Below are 21,660 nucleotides of genomic sequence, written 5' to 3' on the forward strand. Positions count from 1 at the left end.
GGAGGGCAGTTAAAACTGTATTTCCATAGCAGAAGCAAGTGTTGTGAAACCAGCTGTCCCAGTATTGAGATCCTACTCTGACACTTTTGAGTACATTGCCACGAACCTTACACTCATTCACATGATTTGACAACACAACTAACTTGACTGGGTGATACAACCCCCTCTTTTTAATTGCAGTATTAAAAGGCTTCTCATTTCTGGAGAAGGGGTGAACATAGCATTACACTCAGAAAAAGGAGTGGCTGTTTTCAGGAAGCAGTAGTTCAAACACAAAAGTCTGTACACTTCAAAATTTTATGGAATAGTTGACTTCATTTTGCTTATAATATGCTAGTAATATTTTATAAAACTTGACAACTGATAATCCATACAGTAAATTCAAAGTAATTAATTTTCTCAGTAATTCCTAGACTACAAAACCCATCATTTTTTAAGTTCTTCACTCACTTCTCTCCAAATTTTTTCCTCTATTTTTGAAGTATCATATTCTCGCAGCATATCAAACTCTAGCCATGGCTGGCTCCACTTCTGTGCTTCTTGCATTTTTTTTTTCAGGTAGCTCAAACTTTATTCCTTTTACATTGTATTTTGGTCTTTCCCACCGTTTTGACCATGGTTTAGGTTTCATTCGTACCTGCAGCTAGGGTGAAAGATTCAAAAAAATAAATTAAAAGGTATTAAGAAATCAGAACTTTGATTGTGAGTTTAGCAAAAGGTGAGACAACTGCTGCTCTAACAGAAGTAACAGAAAACTGACCAATCTGTCAGCGTTTGAAGGAACTACCACTTTACACTGTTGGGAGAAAAGAATTTTTTTGAGTCCACATCACTGTTGCCGTAGTATCTCACAGAACTTTTTAAGCAACACTGTCTTCATTTATTATACTGTCCTTTTCACTTTATGTGTTGTTAACTGATCTTTTGTAGTTCTACTGTTACTTTTTAAGGAAAAAGTAGCATACCAGAGGAGGAATGATTGCTCTAAGTCACTTCAGTTACTAGATAACACTCTTTGACAGCATCTGCTGGTTTCTGGATCTTCTCGGAGATGCAGATTTTAGCAGACTCCTCCAACCTTACCTTCTTTCCTGACACCTACTACTCCCAATATGTAACCACATTAATATCTCTCTGAGAAAAGCTTTCCTCTGTTCACAAGGTTATACAGAGGCACATGGAGGCCACTGCTCCTTGCATGTCTTCAGAATTAACTACTGAGAGTGGTAGGTGTTGACATTCTCAACATTCTTTCACTAGAGAGATGGCATTAAAGCCTTGCCTTATTCTGTATGCTTTTGTCACTGGTAACTAGTGTAGCAAAGAGCTGTTTAACAGCCTTCCAGGATAAGTCAGAGATGAAAGTTACCTGAATGATACTCTGCTTTCCTTCTGAAACATACAGCTCTTACCTTGTTTACAGGAATTTCTTCATGCTCTAAATGAGACACAGGTTTCATATTCATGTCGAAAGTACTGTATTCAGGGAGGGCATCTCGCAGGTACAGCAGGTTGTCATCCAGTCTCTTTTCCAGCTTCAGAACCTCAATCGCTTGGATTCGAGGACTGTATAGTTCATAACGTATTTCAACACCTTAGAGAAAAGTCTGGTTTAATGATCCAAATTCATTAGAAATTCTAACACCAAATTAGTATTTCTTCAGTGTTATACATTTCTGTATTATTCAAGAACTGCTTTTTACTTGTAAGAGAACTACAATATACAGTGCTGTGTGCACCTGCGATCAATCATACATGTGCATTATATCTGCACAGGCAAATGCAGATTTATTTTGTAAGTCAAGTCTTTGATAACAGAATGGATTAAGAGACATTGAATGGCTTGAATTTAAGATAAGCCTGGGTTTTAAACTTCACTCCCTTTTGATTATAAGGGCTCTTACCACCTATCTCATTGCATGCGTAACGTATATAAAGAAACACCCACCCCTTTCATACTTGCATCGCCCCCCCCATTTTGTCATAAACCAGAATATGAACCTACTATAAAACTCTGCTCATCAGCTGCTAGCTGAAGAGTTCATGCCTCTCTCCCCAGTTCATGCAAACACACAGCCCTCAAACTGGGCTAGTATTTACACAGCAGTAAGTGGCCCAGGCTCAGTATAAGCACCATACTGGATGGCATTCGGTCTCATCAGAATACAGATCTAAAAATCACAGAGTATACAGACGAAATACTAAGCTGTTCCATGCCTTCAAATATATAGCACATCAGCACCTCCACGCAAAGTTTTAAACTTGCAGTATTTCCTAGCAGGCAGATTCACGATTTCACTTTAGTCTATTGTCATCCTCTCCACAGACTGAATTTCTACTCCAGATATCCCTTCACATATAATTTCAACATTTTTTTTCATAATTACCACAGTTAAAAACCCACCTTGGTCTTCTATAACATTTCGAAGGACAAAGGTAGCGCCAAGTCCTTTTCCTCCTCTCTGAATGCAGATGCCCACAAACCGGTTGACTTTGCCACTGGCATATGGATCTGCAGTAGTAACAGCAAGTATGCTGCCTGCCAAAAAAACCTTAAACTAAATAGACCGTTCAAGTAAATATGTACCAAAATGTGGTAGGAGAGTCAAAGTGCATGCATTTAGGTACATTTTGAAAATATTTAATTTTCCACGAGAACCATCAGAAAGAGAATAAACTTCTAACATGCCCTGAATTAATATATATTTGAGTGATTCTGCAGATTAACTATAAAGCTTCTTCACCTTCAGACCTTCATCTTTATTTTTCACTCTTCACTATCCAAACTGAATACAAATAATATTTTCCTTTCTTGAGCCTTATTGGTGAACCATATGCTAAAGCGCCAGGATTGAAAAAAACTTAAGAAACACATTAGTATTATAATTTTGATGGAAAATGAATGTAAATATGAAATTAAAATATGAGGTAGAATGTATAGAAACACACACTAGTTGATCTAACACACCTGACACTGTGATGCTCTTCTACATCTGACCACACTTTCTACCACTCCACCCAATGTAAAACAGTGACAAAATTATGGAAATTTTAATGCTGTTACTGACCAACATAGAACTCTGGGATGCTGAAGACTTTTCTTCTCTGTATCATATCCTTTCTTTCTATATAGTATTTAAGAGGATCCGTTCTCCCTCTGGGAGGTATAAATTCAGGGCTCAGGAACCTATAAGAAAATCCAAACTTTAGTAAGTATAAAACAAAAATATTGGCATAAAAAGAACTAGAGAAGTCCAAGTATTTGGCCTAAAAATTACCACCACAACCACCAATACCAGTTACCTTTTCAGAGACATGAACTGCAGTCCATGAGGTTACCAATGTTTTTTTTTTTGTTTTATCTAGACCTTTTTTTGTGGGGTTTTGTTCATGGGTTTGGGTTTTTTTGTTGTTTTTCTTTTCTTTTTTTTTTTTTTCTTTTAAACAGTTGGAATTTCTTTTTTTGCAAAAACAGTAACAAATGTTCTCAGAGGAGCTGACTGAAAGAGAACAGTGCAGTTACTGCTGTCACAGCTTAGGAACAGGTTATTTCATGGTTTAATTGTAATGCATGTGATGGAACACTTACTATTTGATGACTTCATAATAACAGATATGGCACAATCTATTATCAGTTTTTACAAACTGATTCTACAAGAGACACCAGATAAATGTTCTTTTGTGTAAGAAAAGCTTAAAGGGACTCTTGAAACTATTTTCTGCTCCAATAAATTAAACCATGCCAAGAAATTTCGTCATGTCCTGGAACTCAGTTATCTGACTGCTGAGTTGAAGGCACACTTACTTCCTGGGGCAGCACTGGTCTGAGCTGAGGACCGTTCCCAACAGACCATTTGGATGTGGTCACTCTGGGTTGGATGGTAATATCTCTTGGCCTCAGAGCTTGAGGATGAAGCTGGATGCATTTAATTCACAGATGTATCTTAAAAAAATCTCTTAAAGAAGTAGCTTAAAAGTCCTGGATCTGGCCAGGAGAGAAGTGCCCAATGCAGAAAAGGACAAATGCAAACGCACCTTACAAACCTTATGGGGGCTGTGGGTGAGGGGGGCACAGGGCAGCACAGAGGTTCTGGTTGGTGCTGCTACCCACAGGCAGCCACGTACACAATAAACAACATCAAGCCTATTCATGATCTTCAAAGTTGCACAATCTCAGGAGAATAAAATGTAATTTAAATGTAGTTCCCTGTTCTGCCCAGCTGCCACATCACACTGCATTTCTTAGAAAAGCCACACTGACTCTTCAAATCTTGAAAGATATTTCCATTAACGGATCTGAAGACAGAATGGAAATTTTTATAGTCTGATTTTTAATACTTTCCCCATTCCTAGGCTGCCTCCATGTTATGGGTTTTTTGGGGGGTGTGAGCATGAAAAATAACAGTACTATCACTCTGCTTCTGAACACAGCACTGCAGTTTTAACCACTGAATCATTTAGAGCCACTCAAACAGGTTGAGGTGACAACCAAAATACTCTGAATGAGAGATGTCTCATGGCTATCACTGCTGACATTAGCTCCATTTCACAAACAGGAGCAGTGTATAGACTCACAGCTGATCTTAAGATCTAAGGCAAAGGCACCTTGTGGCATGCTGAAGAGGTGTACACCTTCAACAGAGAGAACCTCACACATTAACCCCAAATTTGCAAGGGTGTTTGCTGCTATACATTTTTTCTCAAGTTTCACCACTTTCAGGAACTCCAGAACACAGTTATTTTAAGGTGTTTTAAACATATTTCAACATAAATGGTCTTTGCTAGAACTTCGCAAATGCTTTTTCTGTAATAAAGCCTTGGAGAGTTAAGGAGGTGCCCACAAAAATTACCCACATGATGGCAGCCCTGCACAAACCCACAACAAGCACCAGCCCACCCTACCTCCTCTCCACTCTCTGCTTCTGCTTGTCAATAATGATGGGCTTTGGAGGCGGCTGAAATTTTGCTGGCTTTCCATCGCTGTTACTTCGATACCCCGAGAAAGAAAAACACCCTGTAAAAAAAGAGAAAAAATATTAAATATTAAAAAACCAAACAAACCCAACTGTTTTCAAGCTGAACCGCCCCCAAAAGCTGCACCGTTCGAGACCGCGATGCCGCAGAGCAGGCTCCGGGCCTGCCGCCCCCGCTCTCCGGGCACACACGCCGCGGGGCGCTGAGGGGCAGGGGCAGGCCAAGGGCCAGAGGGGGCACCGGGTGGGAGGGACAAGGGGCTCGGGCGGTCGGGGGGCACCGGGCGGGGGGGACACAAGGGGCTCGGGCGGTCCTCACTGGCAGGCAGGCCCGCCGCGGCACTGCGCGGCACCAGCCTCCCGCAGGCGGCTGCCATGGCGACTGCGGCCGCTTCCGGGCTGCCGGCGCCTGCGCGCAGCGCCGCTATGGCGGGCGCGGCGGGCCAAACTACCCCGAGCGCGAAGCGGAGCTGCGGCTGGCGGTGCTGCCCAGCCGTGCCTGCAGGGGGCGCCGGGCGCGGGGCTGGGCCCGCCTCGGCGCCTGCGGGTTTTCCCGCAGCACGGCCTGGCTGTGGGGCAGCACTGTTGATCCTGAGGCCTGTCGTGCTGGGGGGTCTGTGGGGCCATGGCTGGTGCCTGCCATGGGGCTGGGCCCCTGCCCCAAGTGGCACCCTGAATGGCACCCCAAGTGGGACCCCGAACGGCACCCCGAATGGCTGAGGGCCGCGGCTGCCTCCTCACAGTATGGTAGGTGGCAGCAAGAGCAGGCAGCTGGTGCTGGCGCCAAGTGCCCCCTCAAGGGTGGGGAGGAAGCAAAATGGCTCCTTTCACCTCTCGCACTCAAGGAGATTTGGGGTGGGGGAGAAGGACCCAAAAGGAGGACCCGGGAGCACCCCTGGCTATGAAGGAGATTTGGGGTGGGGAGAAGGACCCGGGAGCACCCCTGGCTATGAAGGAGATTTGGGGTGGGGAGAAGGACCCGGGAGCACCCCTGGCCATCCAGCAGATGTGGAAGGGGAGAGGGTCCAGGTGCTGTGGGTTGCAATGCTGGAGCTTCCAGTGTGGCACTGGGCTCAGTAGTGGTGTGGAGAATATGGTGCAGGCATGCTTGTGGTAGCTCCTTGGGACATCAGGGGAATCCACCACCGTTTATTACTGCTGCCTTCGCTGATGAAAGTGGTTTTGTGGTTTCTAGAAACACGCTCCTGTCTGTTTCCATGATAGAAAGGCTCACCTAATAATTTTTTTCTGGGCCATTGTACACTCTATCCATAATCAGATAACTTGCAGTCCCAGTGTTTTAACCATGATTAGTTTAGATTAGAAAGTATTATATACATTGGTGTTACTTCTAGTATGCTTGTTTCAGTCAGATTTCCTCAGGTATCGGTAGCAGTCTGGATTCAATTAGCAGATACACAGGCACGAGAAAAGTGAAGTTTAAATGCAAAGTGGGGCCCTGTAAATAACATTCCACTGTTTAAACTTTGCAAAGGTTGACTTCAAAATATGCCTGACCTCATCAACTACTTTGATCAATCATGTTGCCTCTGATGTTCCCTCAGCCCCTTTTATTGGTGGCAGCTGACTTTGTAGCCCACCTAAGCCCCCACATTAACAAGAATTATTTTCTACTTTGTGACTGTTTGATTTCTTAACTGTGCTTTAGAAGATGATAGGGTGTGCAGAAGACAAGTTGCAGTATTTCTTGATAATCTGATCTAACACAGGAGTTAGTAATCAGGACGCAGATGGACAGAGGAGGGCACTCTGATCCTTAAAATACAAAAAAGCCCTCGACCAACATTAAACACACCACTTGAGGCAAAGATTCCTTCTCGAGATTTTTTTTTTTTTTAAAGTTCTTGTCATTACCTAAGCACTATTAAAAGGACAGAAGAATATATCTCAGCATGGGTTGTGGGGGTATGAGGAATGGAGCATATAGGGGTAATTCTAATAACTTAATGCTGATTGAAGCAATCCCAAAACAGCTATAAGGAGATGTGTGGGTTACACCTTGGAAAAATGCAGACTTGTGGCTTATGACTGTCTTTAAAGGAGAGAATTGGATGCTTCAGTGTAAAGGAGATATTTCTAACTCCTTCGTTGACCACTGTTGATTGCAGCCTAACAAGACCATCTTGACAGGCTAGAACTGCATTGAGGTCAGGGCTTCCCAAGTTACTGTAAGTGGACCTCACTTCACTTGAGGTGCCCTACAAGGCCCAGCACCCCTGCACCTTGTGTCTAGCTCCTGTGTGGCTTGTTGAGGCATCCCAGCATCAAGGCACTGTTGATTTGCTTGGCTAAGCTGGCCAGGTATGCCCCAGCCATCCATTTTTATAGAGCACAAGTACAGGAGATTATCAAGGTTGACTTGTAGACAGCTGTTTCCTTAGGTTCATCAGTTGTACTGTGTGAGCTTCTTACTCATGGTTGACCCCCTGTTCTTGGGACCCCATGTTCTCTTTTTAGGGACAGCTTTCTTGAGTTTGAAATACAAGGAACTTGGTCTTGAGTGCTGGCATGATCAGCAGCAGAGCGCTCCAGCATGGTGCACAGGGGGGTTTCCCAGACCAGAGGAACCTCATGGGAGCTGAGAGCTGTACCAGCAACACCCAGCTCATGCCTCTCGGCACCTGAGGAGAGCTAGGCAGGGCTAGGAGCAATGTAGCCAAGTGCCCTGCCCCCCTCCCCCATAAAGGAAGCCCTTAAAGAGGGCAAGCAGCCAGAAGCACTGCCATTAGGGCAGCCAAACAGGGCCTGGTGCTGCAGTTTGTACAGAAGGGTGTGCAGGAAGGGTGCTGAGGCCCTGCTAGCCTGACCAGGGAGCAACGGTATCCACTAGACAGAAAACTATGACTTCTTTAAGCTCTGCATCCGTGTCAGCTGCAGCTGCCCAGACAGAGCTCCAGTGGGAGCACATAGCCACGCAGGTGCCAGGCTGCGGAGTATCTGAATCTTCCAGGCTTTTGTGCAAAACCATGTCAGCATGGGCACAGCCTGGGTTCCTCCATGTCCTCTTTATCCCTGGTATTAAACCAGCTGTATAAGTTTCTCTGGAAAGGTTTGAGTGTAGTGGATTGGATTGAAATATTTAAAGAACATGATGGCAGCTCTAGTCTTTCTGGAAGCTTCCCTGTAATGAGACATGGGTTGTTGGTTAGCTTGAGGTGAGTTGACCTTGCTGAAACTTAATAATTGGAGACATCCCAGAACGTTGCTTAAAATAACCTAAGGTGGCAGCCCCTTCTGGCCTGCACAGCTGTTTGTTAAGGTGGCCATCAAGCATCCACAATTACATGTTTTACCTTTACTTTACCTTTACCAAGCAAAGAGGAGCGGGAGAACTGTTCTTCAGACACAGCGTCCTAACCCTGAGCATGGAGAATCGATGGGCTGGAAAATCTTCAGCTCTTTCTGTCAAAACAGCCCCAGGTTGTTTTGGAGCATACATCCTGTGGGAGCCACGCGCGGCTAACCCTGCCAGACCAACCGCATGTTCTCCCTCTGCGTGCGCTTGCTGGAGCAGTGATCGCATCTGCTGCCCTGAGCCCAAGGCTCCTGGAAGGCCTCTGGCAATGGGCATGGCTTCCATGGCACATCACCAGCGTGCTCATGCATGTCTATTTTCTCCCGTTTCCTTTTCCCTTTGTTACATTCCAGCCCTGAAGGATCAATTGGTATTGTTTAACCTTTATGGGAGAAGAAAAGAAGCAGGTGCCAACAATTTCTGTCGGGGTGCAGGTGATGCATGAAATATGAACTGGTCTGTGGGCAGCTTTGCCAGTGCCTTAGTGGATACTGGCCCTATGTTCAGAGTCAGAAGTGTCTTTAATTTCCTCTTGGGCTCTGTGGTGCGTTCAGATCACTGAGAATTTAAGATGTGATGGGCTTTGCAGGATTCTCTTGGGGTTTTGGTCTTGGTTGTGTCCCCACTCCATATTGAGTTTCCTATGGGATGCCTGAGGGACAGCAACACTGGCTTATCTCAGCATTCACAAAACACTCATTTTTCCTAATTTTCTGACTCTGTAACACATTTTTAAGAGGAATTGAATCTAATGTGGAACCGAATGTTGAAAATAATCTAATATGGACTCCAACAGTATGTTGAGAAGACAGGTATAGCGTTGCCTCAGAGGTTATATGAGTGAGATATGAGTTGGGAGGGGTATGAAGAATGTGTGACAAGGCACGATAAGTTCAGTAATTGGTGCCAGAGGCTCTTCCCTTAAGCAGTAAATACTTGGGTCCTCTTGAGTCCTGTATGGGTCCAGATGCCAAGGGGTGTCTGTGTCCCTAAGTTTCTGTAAGTGATGGAGGGTGAGTCTCTGGAGCCATCTTACTGAAAGCCATATAGAAACATCATGAAACAAACAACTCATTATCCAATCTAGGCAGCTCCTTCAGTACTTGTGTCAAACTGAAAGACAACTCTTGGATTGGGGGCATCTACCTCATTCCAGAAATCAGAGGTACTGTCCTTTAGAAACAGTCTGGAACATCTTGAAAACTTACAGAAAGCACTGAGTTGAATGTCTGTATCCTTTTCCCTGAGATGATTTTTTTAAAAAATAAATCAAAATGGATTATGAACGAAATCCCATTCATCCTGGAAGGCAAGTGTAACCTAAAGACTGATGAGTGAACTCCCAGGTACCTTTACATTTCATAGAGTCAATATTTGTTCTTTCTCCATTTGTAACCCCATTACTCTCTCTAGGTGGGCAGGAGATTTCAAAGGGGGACCATTTCTTTTTCTTGATTAATGCATTAATGCTAGGTGGTTTGTCATAGTAAATTATACCTACTATCACAACCTGCTCATGCAAGAGAAAAAAGAAGACAAAAATTTATGACCAAATTGCTCGGAGTCACAGTTTCTTACTATTTTAAACAAAGCAAGCCAACTTCTGCTCTTCATTACTGTGTGAACAGTGACAAAACTGAGGAGAAAATGTGATCCAATATCCTTTGTTTTGCAAAACCCCTTTAGAAATCATAACATTAATTTCCACTGCACTGGTTCAACTGCGTGCCTTATTATTGCATGAAGATAGGTGGGAGACAGAAAGTACTGCTTCATTTTATGTCTCACTTAGCTTCCCCTGGCTTCACAGCAGGGCTTTCACCTGAGAACCAGCCTTCACAAGCTTTGCGTCTCTGCCACCTCCTCCACAGAAGCAGCAGCCGCTATGGACACTTGCTTCCTAAACCAGCTGAAGAAGCCCTCATGTCTCCTAGGTATTCATAATATTATTTGTGGCAATCTTCTTTTGGTGAAAACCAAACTGCCTCAAATCAGCACTTAGGACTGGGACTCTTTTTAATGAACACAGCTGCTTTTCCTTTAATGTCAGAAGGTAGTTTTTGCAGCGGGAGGACTATATGGAGGCTAGTTGGTGTGCTGTGTTGCGGTAGATTCAGTGAGCTGAAAATAAACTATTTTACCTGTCACTGCAAAAAAGGAGAAGGTGATCTGGCTAGTTGTGTATGCCCAAGATGGCGTTGGCAAGTGAAGCAAGAAATTTTCAGCAATGTAGTAATAAATATGAAAGATACTCCATGGGCAACAGCATCTCAGGTTGGGAATGACTAGGGAAGGGCTGTGCATGAAATAGCAGCCAGGGGATTACTGCAGAACAAGGTAGAGAACAAGCACCAGAGTGACAGGCAGGGGAAGACTGGGAGGGTGATGCTGGCTTGTCAATCTATCGCAAAGTACTGGTCCAGCAAAAATCCAGAAGGGCTTGAAAGCTGAGTGGGCTCTAGTCCCTTTTTACCTCAGCTGAGGTGTTTCTGAGGCAAGTTACTTTTGTATAGAAATGCCACCTTTTATACGAGGCTGATGCAGATTCCCATTGCTTGCAATCCCTAAGCTAATGATTAGCATACACACACAGCTCTGCACATAACAGTGCTTTCAGTTCAGACAGTGCCTAGCCTGGTGAACGCAGACATTTGCAAATCTCTTGTAAGCTACTGTATAGTCTCCTTCCTTCCTCTGCTTTCTTTGTATATGGCCCAGTAAGTAACGTCACTGCATTAGGTATTAGCGATGTGTCTTTGAGCCAGGTGCCCAGAGACAACGAATGCAGTAAAATTTCAGTATGAGCTTTCTTCAGTGGGAAGTGTCTCTTACCCTAGAAACAAGTTAACTGGAGTTCCCTGATGCTAGTATTGTGGCTACAGAGTGCAAAGGTTTGAATGGTTTGAACTTCAGTGTCTTTGGAAGTTCCTTAGGCTGTTTTAGATTGGATAATCCAGCACTGTCTGCAATGCCCAGCACACCTGGACTGTGTCACTGGGTAGTCTCTTGAGACTGTAAAACTAATAACTGACAATATTGTTGTCCTGAGTACTTAAATGCATGTGGAAGCATACAGTTACTCCTGAAATAGTCCTTTCAAACAGAAAAGAGTAAAAAAAGCAGAAGAAAATTTATTTTTAAGCACATGTGAAAGGAGAATATAAACCTGTTCTTCATGCAAATGGCAGACCTATTCCATTGTTGAATTTGCACTGAGGCCAGTGAATTTACACTTGGGATTAATTTTACCCATTCAGCAGAAAGGCATTTCCTATGATTCCCTTTGATTTCTTACCAGTTTGTGATCTGTGAGCCAGACTTTTTTTGTGTGATTTTCTGTCTGTACAAAAATGAGGGAAATACCCTGTGCCCCTAGGCAAAGATAAGCCTGAGGCGAAAGCTGATCTGTCCGTGTTATGCTGGAGATTTGCTTGCTATATGTTCCTCACATGTTCTTCAGCTCTGCCTTCTGTTAGACCTGTCCTTTAATATAGAGAACATGAGCAAGTATTAAGCTTCAGTGAAATTGGTTTTCTGTAATCTAGAATTGTTCAAATCCATCCATGATCAGAGACATGAGGATGGGAGGGACTTAGAGAGATGTGTTGTTGGTTCACTGTCACAGGAGAAGATAGTCCTGGCCCTGAACCTGGGGAGCCAATAAGATTTTTTCATTGACTTCACCAGTTCAAACTTGAGCGCAGTTTATACTGGATGCCCCTGTAGGAACGGTCTATCCTGCTAACCGCTGTAAATCGATGGGAGCATGGCGGGTAGCAGCCTGGGCTGTAGCTGTGCTGGAGTCTGGAGGTAGGACTGCAGGAGGCACTGTCATTCCTGGGCAGCTCCAATCAGGCATGCCTAGGTAACAAGATGGAGAAGATGCTGTAACACTGGCAGACAGTGCCAGTCTGCCCTGTGGGTCCAAGGTTATTTATTTGGTTCTTAGCCCATGCCACTGTGTCTTCGCCATGACTATTAAGAACTTCTGAAACACTGGTGAGTCTTTTAGCACACACCATCTGGCCATGTTCCAGCTATGAAGCTCCAAAGCAGGATTCCTTCCTACCTGTTGGGAGTGGCCCAAGTCCCTGCCAACTCCCAAGCCATGCTCAGGAATTGTCTGGATGCCAGGTGGCCTATGTCAAAAGTGTGCCAAGGACTAGTCCAACAGGTAGCTGTAACCAGATGGGTTGCAGTGCCTGTGTCCACACCCTTGCTTGGTTCCGCTTATTACTATAGACATGGATGTTATGCAAAGGCTTCATGGCTATACTTGAAAATGTAGTTTTTGGGAAGGAAGATCTTTGGCAATGAAAATGGCTTTCCCAACCTAAGTGTCTAATGTGAGTTATAACAGTAGTTGCTATAAGGATGGGGTGTGATTGTGTGTAGAGGATGTGTGTCCATGAGGGACAGGAGGATCTGGGGGAGTGCTGAAGGTCTCTTTTGTTGTTCTTCAGCTATTGCGCTTGCATGCCCTCAAGGTGGAGTCCACAGTACTAGTGAGGTTTGGGATAGGTGCCGGTAGTATCATTTTAAGTATCATTTTAAGGTTGAATATTGAGATTATTCCTGGTTTGTATCAAATTGCATCATGGCATGTTTCTTCCACAGGACAAGCAGAGAACTTCCAGATGAGTAAATCAGAGCAAGAGTTCTGGTTCCTGTGGAAATGAACAACAATGTAAGTTATCTGTGAGGGTTGGTAGTATAACGGGAAACAAAAGGGACACAGTGGAGATCAAGATTAAAAGGAGTCTGTAGCCTGAAGTGACTCTCTCACCTACACAGCAGCAGGATAGAGACAATTCTCCCTTGGTTACCATAGGTGAGATAATAGAAAAAACATACCCCTGCTCACATTGAACAATCTGGGATGTCTCTGGTCTTCAAAGCAAAGACCATCTAGGTCAGAGGTAGGTATCTGCAGGTGTAAAATTCATCCTCTTATCTAACAAGCACTCTTAGAGAGCTACAGAGTATACTAAAGGAAAGATAGCAGTCGCAAAAGAAAGCCAGTACGTACTGTCACCCAATTGATGGAGAAATCTTCCCAGGAATACTGTTAGAAGAGGACTAATGAGTCAGGTCAAGTGGGAAAAGCGTTTCATCTTACAGATAAAAGACAGTGCATGTCCTGAAGGTCTTGGTGAACTTCAGGGTCTCAGCTGGGTGCTGTATGCCCACATAGCAAAAAATCTCAGGGAACAACATCCAAACAGGCAGGACAGATGAAACACAGGGAAAAGGAAGGATCCAATTCACAGCTGAGGAACTTTGAACCTTGAAATTCTTGTCTCTTGAAATCCTTATGGGACTCACAGGGGAGTACAAAGATGAAGATGATTCCATATCCCTGGAGTTCTAGTACAGTGATTAATCCAAGAACATCCTGTACACAAGGCGCCAACTAAATCCAGTCAGATATCCCCAGATAAAGCACCAGACTGTACAGTATCCTCTTACATAGAACATGGCATCACTATACTGAGGAGGATGCTAGCTGAGAGAGGTTTCAACATCAATTACTTGGTGCAGACACAAGGAGAAAGTTTTCTGCTTTGTTGCAGGTCACTTTGTAGTCTCTAGATATTTTATTTTTGACATTTTTGCACATTGGAGGATTTTGCATTACTCTGTACATTTCCCAATGTTTTAGTGGGGTAAGTGCATCAATTAGGTCCTTTGCTCTACATGTAATTATGTTAAAGCAACACTCCCACTCCAAACCTGTCCCAGTATGGAGCAAAGTCCCCCAGGTTTGTATTTGTTTTGTAAACTGGTGTGATTGAATGATGCAAAATGTGAAAACTTCAAAGGCTTATCAGTTTGAATATTCTGCACAGCTGTTGTTTAACATTGAATATGAACGCAGGGGAAGATTTTACTTGTGAGATGCTTGGTGTTGTATTGCAAAACTACATTATGTGAAGTCCTGTGCCTTCAAATTGATGAAAGCAAACAGCACTTACTTCCATGAGTAACCCCATCTGTTTCTGTAAGACACTCTAAGGGGAAAGATTAGGGGAAAAAAAAGAAGAACAAAGAGCTGTACTATGCTGGGAAGCTTTGCTATTTTATATTTGAAGCTCTGTCCACACAGTTTAGATATATTTCTGTAGGTAAAAATGCACAGATACTTTGTCACAGAATCACAGAGTCACAGAATGGTCGGGGTTGGAAGGGACCTCTGGAGATCATCTAGTCCAACCCCCTGCTAAAGCAGGTTCACTGAGAGCTGGTTGCACAGAGTTGCATCCAGGCAGGTTTTGAACGTCTCCAGAGAAGGAGACTCCACAGCTTCTCTGGGCAACCTGTTCCAGAGCTCTGTCACCCTCAGAGGAAAGAAGTTCTTCCTCACATTCAGGTGGAACTGCCTGTGCTTCAGTCTGTGCCCGTTGCCCCTTGTCCTGTTGCTGAGCACCTGGATTCATTCTAGGTATTTGGTGATCTCGATTCATTCTAGGGCTGATTTTTGGTAATGCTTTCCTGTTTTTCACTAACCCTGCACCACTGCCCTCTACCTTGCTGACTAAACCATCAACAGCTTGAAGAAGGGCTGCTCAGTAGAAAAGCCAGACCAGGATTAGCTTTCAGCTAGAGAACCATATGTAGGGTTGAAGCCATTTGTTTATACAGTCACAAGCAGGTTTATTTGTACAAATGTGCTAGGACTAGCCTTGCTTTCTGAACCCTAAAGAGCCTGGCCCTGTCCTCTTGACACTTGCCCTTAAGATACTGGTAGACACTGAGAAGGTCCCCTCTCAGTCTTCTTTTCTCCAGGCTAAACAGCCCCAGGTCTCTCAGCCTTTCCTCATCAGGGAGATGCTCCAGTCCGCACATCATCTTTGTAGCCTTCCGCTGGCCCCTCTCCAATAGTTCCCTGTCTCTCTTGTTATTATCTTATATTCATTTACAAGGAGGCAATGTGGCCAAGTGGAAAGAGCCCTAACCAGACGTAAAGACTGAAAGTGTTTACATTTTCCTATATATGACAGTTTCCCCTGGCTGACCTTGAAAAAGTAGTGACCTCAAACATATGACTGTACTTCACCCATGTGTGAAATGGCAGAATGCAACAGTGGTCTTTTGGGGAGTGCTTTGAGACCTTATGGAAAAAATGGGAAGAAGTAATATTACTAGGGTTCAGCAAGCAAGGCTAGTCCTAGCACATTTGTACAAATAAACCTGCTTGTGACTGTATAAACAAACATGGCTTCAACCCTACATATGGTTCTCTAGCTGAAAGCTAATCCTGGTCTGGCTTTTTTACTGAGCAGCCCTTCTTCAAGCTGTTGATGGTTTAGTCAGCAAGGTAGAGGGCAGTGGTGCAGGGTTAGTGAAAAACAGGAAAGCATTACCAAAAATCAGCCCTAGAATGAATCGAGATCAGCAAATACACATGAAACTGGGAATCAATCTAACTGAGTCCATTCCTGATTACCATTTATAAACTGGGTGATGTTGGGTGACAAAACTGGATGACAAATTGCTTCACTTATCAGTGCCTCAGTTTCTCCAGTTACAGTTGCACTTAACTGCTTTTAAAGAACTCTGGGAATTTGCATGCGTGTTTCAGACATTATGGGTTTATGTATAGCAGAAGGATAGGCTCTGCAAGAGACAGGAGTATGGGAGGAGAAAGAACAGCGCACTTAAGTATCATAGTCAAAAAGGATAACTGAGGTACAGTTCTCAAGCATCCTGGACTAAAGCCAGGTTGGGATTCAAGTGCCTAACTTATGGTTTAGCTGTGACTGGAGAAGTACCCCAGGAGGTGGGACTGGTTTGTGTGTCTTGGTGCTGAGTGGCTACAGCACTGGTTTCTGCAGGGGAAGCTGAGGGGTGCTGACCTCAGGCCTAGGCTCTGTGTATGTAACCAGGTGCTATGGACTTCTTCACTTCTTAAGCTGGACATATAGACCCCATGTGCTTTTTGCCATGAGCAGGAAAGTATTAAAGTCCAGCTCAGACACAAGGCTCTGTGTCTTCCAGAAGGACAAAGCGTTTTTAAGTACACCCAAATGATGTATGTAAAAAAAAAAGTACTCATTCTCCATAGTTACTCTGTGAGAGAAATAAACCAAATAATCATTCCTCCAAGCTAAGATGTATTGCTGAACTGCCTCAGAACTGGCCTATTCCTGCTTCTGGGTGGCTTTGGGGACAAGTATCATCATCTGCATTATTACCTGTCCCCAGGAGACATATTTAAAGCATGGCTGGATTTCAAGGGCTGTTACTCCGAAAAACAAAAGGCCATATTGGTGTCCTCTTGATTCATGTTTACCCCATGAGACTGCTCATGGAGAGAGGCCATCCTTTGTCTGTGCTGCAGTTGGGACAGGTGGCCTCTTTCCGTTTGAAACACACAGCTGATGTTCCCACATGCCCTAAGGAATAAGGGCATTATGGAGATGGGCTTTAACTGAATTGTCTGTTTCCCAAAGACAGATCTATCTATCTATCTATCTATCTATCTATCTATATCCCTTTGTATATATATTTTATTTTTTCCTCATCAAGAGCTGCTTTCCTTTTGGAAGGCATCTTTACAAACTTGCTTAAATACAAAACCTTCACATTACACTGATGTAAACTTCTTCCCCTCTTCTTTGACTTTATTAGCAATGACCTAAAGGGCTGCTCAAGCACACTTCCCATGTTTAGCCTTAAACTCTTTGTCACCAGATATTTTTCCTTCCTCATATACTGAGTCAGCCAAACCTAATTACCCTTTAATCAGTAAAATCAACACCTGCTAACAGGGTGGGCTCTTTTCAGCAAATAGTGCTTCCCTTTTCCAGAGCACTGATAAATTTCCAGGGACCCTATTGTTTCTTTGTCCTGCTGATAAGGATCTTTGATTGCTAATCTGGTAATGGGTATGGTTATCTCTTGCCTTTAAGGCGATAGTGGTGAATCTTCCCCTTGGCAAGGGTTGCAGAAATAAGTGAGACAAGATTTATATATAGATGCTAGGAGCCAAACGTCCTGATCTTTTCTCTTTAAAACTTAAGTCAAAGCTGGAAAGTATGGGTCAGAGAGGTCTGACATGTGAATTAAAGTCTCAGGTGAAATGAAGAGTAAGGCAGCCCATAGAAGCTCCTAGTCTTTGATCTTGCTTAATCAGCCATCTGCAAAAAGTAAAGGTGGCCGGATTGTCTGCAGGGAGGGACTGGGACTGGATTGTACAGAGCCTGGTGGACCTCAGGGTATGTCTGTGCTGTGAGGTCTACCCAGAGCCACCACTGTCCTTGAGAGGAGACTCATCTGTACCTTCACTGTAGATCCTCAGTGTGTGAAGAGCTGTTTGTGGGAAGGAGGGGTGCTTAGATGCAATTCAGGCCAGACCAGCCTCTTGTTCACATGGTCTGGGTGAATGGGTCATGGACAGGATTTTTGCTCAGATTCAAGATTTCCCATGCTACCCTCATCCTCAGCGTGGCTGGCAGGAGATTGAGCAAATGGCAGTATGGACAGAAAGCCAACAGGGCTGCGGGACTTACAGCTGTCCTTGAGGTTGGCTTCTAGCACACAGATTGTCCCAGGACAGATTTCTGGTGGAAACAATGACTGTGGTGTTCATGGCAGCACTCTTGAAAATATCTTTCACATATAACCTGACAGCCAGTCTGATTTTCATCTGAGAACAGCTGAAACATTGTTAGACATTTCAGCATTAGAAACTCTATAAGCACTCTCAGCTCTGAAAAAAAACCTACTCCCTTTGGGCTGAAGTCTCTTATACTTGTTTTCAGTCTAAGGTGAATGTTTTTGGGAAGTTTCACTTCATTCCATGTGGATGAACAAGACAGAGGAGTAAAAGCCAGCTTTGGTTTTCCTTGGATGTTCCCACGGAGGTTATTTTTGCTGGATAGAATCTGCAGCTTTGTTCAGGAGCTGTACACATGCCTGGCTACATCTCGCCTTCCCTAGCAGCCCCACACAGAGCTGCTCCATAGGTTTGTATAGGTGTATACACAGGCTGCTAAATGGCCAGTGTTGGCTTTGCCTGTGAAAACTATCCCCCGCTTTCCCACACTGACACTCAGCCTCTGCTCTAGCCTAGATATGTTGGTTATGTCCATTATTTGTCTGCAAACCTGTGCCTGAGCTGCAGCTAACACTGATGGCTGAAGCTCAGGATCTCCTTCCTGTACCCAGGGAGAACAGGGTCTGCCACTCCAATCCACCTCTGTGTCCCAGCACTCAGCTCAGCTCTTCCAAGTTAGCATGGATGACTTGATGCTGCCAGAGTATGGATGAAGATCAGGCGGGATCAAGTACTGGATGTACTTCCAGGTGAGCTGAAACCTTCCTTTAACTCTGTAGGGTGAGTAGTGCTTGAGTAAGCAGCTAAGGCCATGCTAGTTGCAGGTTAAAGTAATTGCTATGGAAGGGACAGGTCTCCTGGGTCTGAACGCCACAGGTTAGGATCTGCATGAAAATCCTCTGTTGAGTTTGATGGAGGGGAGAGGGGTCCAGTGGGATACAGGGAGCCTGGCATAGCTGGCTGCTGTCGAAAGGAAAGAGGATTTTGGATATGTGGGCTGACACCAGTCCCAGCCCTGCAGGGAGATCCAGGAGGGGTTGATTCCTGGGCCTGTGCAAAGTCTCTTCCGTTGTAGGATCACTCTCAACAGTGGACACAGCTGAAGGATTCTCCTGTCACCAGCCTGGCAGGACACCACTGCTCACAGTAATGTCAGCAGCAGCTACAAACACGCATCACTCCAAAAATCTGTGTGAATTCAGGCACTTTGTTTCTGAATTCAGACTCCTTTGAAAATACTGCCCATCCTTCTGTCCGTCTGTCTGCACCAGAGAGACAAGATCCCTGGGTATCTAAATTAACAGCAACGGGGCTTCTCCAAACCAGCCCCCCGGCACACACACACCCCCCCGCCCCGACTCTCCCCCCTAACAGCTTGCAGTGGCACTGCTGGACAGCTGCACAGTCATTGTCTGCAGCAAATTTGGGCGAAGCGGTGGCTTTTAGGACCCTGGGACCTCCGCCAAGGCTCAGGTAGGTCTGTCTCATTCGTCAGCCTCCCTCAGCCGGGATTCATTCACTCCCAGGGATGTGTGTGTGTGTGTGTGTGTGTGTGTGTGCTGAGCGCTTTTCCCTTCCCGCTGCTGGCTGTGATCCTTCCAAGCAATGGGACTAACATTGTTCTCCGGGCAATGAGGAGTACTGGACTGGGACAGAAAGCACTTTCCTTTTCTCTGGAAGTAGAAAAGCTGTGAGGATACTTAAGGATGTGCTGGCCAGATGTGTCTCCCACCTCCACCTTCCTCATAGGACTCATGTGCTTGACAGCTTTCAGCAACTTTGCTAAGACTTCTGCAGACTTCTCAGGTAGGGGAGAAGCGCTGATCCCTTGTGTGCTGGACGGCTGCCTATGGATCGGAGCTCTTCTTACAGGGCTCAGAGCAGCTCGGAAAGTGGATGTGAGCAGATCTAGGGTAGTTATGTCGGGAGTAATTTTAATCTTTTAAAAATAAGCCGATTAAAAGCATCTTCTGTAAGAGGATTTTGAGTTTGTTAAAAGCCTTTCTCAATAACCCTTAGTAAAACTATTTCAGCAGAGTTCGAGTAACTTTGGGAACAAGGAAGGGAATAGTGTTAACTCATTTAAGTTTGTAGCAGGTTTTGTGCTGTTTCTCTGAGGAGTGAAAAGAGCTAGATTAGCAGACTGGGGAGGTCTAGGATATAAATTAAAGCTAACATAGCAAGACCCAATTATTTTGTAGTGGGCCAGGTTCCCCTCCTCTTAATGTACAGCTTCCGATCATTGTAAAAGCCCCAAGCTGAGATAAAGGAGATGTTACATGCACAGAATAAATTATATTCTGAGCCTATGCTTACTTAAGCCGGGAGAAGAAATTTCTCATTTCTAAATAATCTGAATGGAAAAATATTTTGAATTGTGCATAGCCAGTAAATAGAGAATACTTTGAAGGTATGGAGTCCCATGTAAATTTTATAACTATGTACAGCTGCATCAGTCACTGTAAAATTACCTTGCTGCTTCTGTCCTTTGTGGATGTGCATGTGGATCAGAGAAAATATAGATCTCATTTTACAGTTGAGCAGGGTTGATTAGTTTGCTCAGGAATGCCTAGTGAGGGTCATTTTGCTTTTGGGGTATTGATTCTAATTTTGGGTCTTAGTGTGAAGAACTAGTCTGGCATATTCTTTAGGTGTGTGTTGCAAAACTCTTGTAGTGGATAAGAGCTGCTAATTATAGTTAAAAGTGTCATTTGCAAGAGCTGAGTCTCACTAGACTTGGGTTTCAACACACCACAACACTGCTGCTCACTCCTGGGAGTGCGTGTGTCTGCGTGCTGTGAGATTTGTGTTAGAAAGGAGGAGCCTGGGGGGGAGGGGGGAGAATATACACACTATCTTGAAGTCTTAATGTAAATTGAAGGGGGCTGACTTGCTTGTGATTCAGTCTCCTTTGGAGGCAGATCAGTCCTGGGGGCTGCCATTCAAGGCAGGTCTGCCTCTGAATGGGAAGGACTGAGGCATTTCCGTGTTTCTGGTGTGTTTTTATCACTTTCTTGGCATTGAGCTTTCTCTATGCTCCTCCTTGCAAACAAGTTAATGAAGAAGGGGGTGCACGGAGCAGGCACAACAGGAGCTAAAGCTGCAATGGGACAAGTTCTAGTCCCTCTGAAATATAAAGGTTGTCCCAGCCAGGCTAAATTGCTAAGCATTAAAATGTACGAAAGCGTCACAGAGCAAGGGTATTTTACAGTGTGGGTATACAATACAGCCAGAGCAATGGAAGCAAATTCAACAGGCTTTGGTGATGCTGGCGGGAGATGGGCCGGGGGGGGAGATGCTGTTGTTTTGAAAAATGGATAAGGTTGCTGATAACAAAATCATGTTTCCTGCAACATCCAACTGTACTGTTATACTTTGGGAGGAGTAGTTTAAAACCCTGTGTGCATGCATGGTGAGGCTGTACTCTGAAGCAGGGTCTGTAATCCCAACAGCACAATCTCCCATGAGTTTCCACAATTGTTGAAATCTTCTGCCAGATCCAAGCTATGTTTCCTGATAGCAGCTTGGCAAATGTCCCCAGTCTTGTTGGACTGACCGTACCTTGCAGCACAGGAAACATGGTTTGCCACAGGAAAGGGTTGTACCCAGTGTGTAGCAGCTCAGATATGGTTTTGTAAGTTATGGAGCTGGGTAGCCACAAGGTGAAAGGGGGTAGGAAAAGGCACAGCATTGCCCAGATCACACCTTATGTTCCCCCAATGCATTTTGCAAAGACCCCATTCCTCTCCCTCCAATGCCTGAGGGTACCATGTGTGAGTGAAGGCACAATGGCCCAGATAACTTATGGAGCA

At 44.5% G+C, this 21,660-nt stretch overlaps 2 protein-coding genes and 1 long non-coding RNA gene across 5 annotated transcripts in view; 1 reads left to right on the top strand and 2 right to left on the bottom strand.

Annotated features, from left to right (window-relative positions):
• Positions 1-143: 143 nt before the first annotated feature.
• On the bottom strand, positions 144-5,403 carry MRPL19 (mitochondrial ribosomal protein L19). Its single transcript, XM_037391503.1, is given in 7 exon segments — positions 144-552; positions 554-643; positions 1,413-1,594; positions 2,405-2,539; positions 3,069-3,187; positions 4,903-5,014; positions 5,293-5,403. Coding segments are annotated over 7 exon segments (822 nt in total). The 5' UTR covers positions 5,351-5,403; the 3' UTR covers positions 144-426.
• Positions 3,425-4,896, bottom strand: LOC119149798. Of its 2 annotated transcripts, none has more exons than XR_005104868.1 (2): positions 4,036-4,896; positions 3,425-3,916 (listed from the first exon to the last, which is right to left on the bottom strand). It is a non-coding gene; the product is annotated as an uncharacterized LOC119149798 (long non-coding RNA). The 2 variants fall into 2 exon arrangements; XR_005104867.1 differs by having other exon boundaries at positions 3,425-3,956.
• A 131-nt stretch (positions 5,404-5,534) lies between the features above and the next one.
• The window catches only part of EVA1A (eva-1 homolog A, regulator of programmed cell death), a 224,378-nt gene continuing 208,252 nt past the window's right edge, over positions 5,535-21,660 (top strand). The window contains exons 1-2 of one of the 2 annotated variants that reach the window (XM_037393043.1): positions 5,535-5,720; positions 12,907-12,976. The gene's annotated coding sequence lies outside the window, so the exon portion shown is untranslated. The remainder of the gene's footprint in view (positions 5,721-12,906; positions 12,977-21,660) is intronic. The other variant, XM_037393044.1, reaches the window with a different exon arrangement.

The sequence above is a fragment of the Falco rusticolus genome, chromosome 6 (genome assembly GCF_015220075.1).
Source record: "Falco rusticolus isolate bFalRus1 chromosome 6, bFalRus1.pri, whole genome shotgun sequence".
NCBI lineage: Eukaryota > Metazoa > Chordata > Aves > Falconiformes > Falconidae > Falco > Falco rusticolus.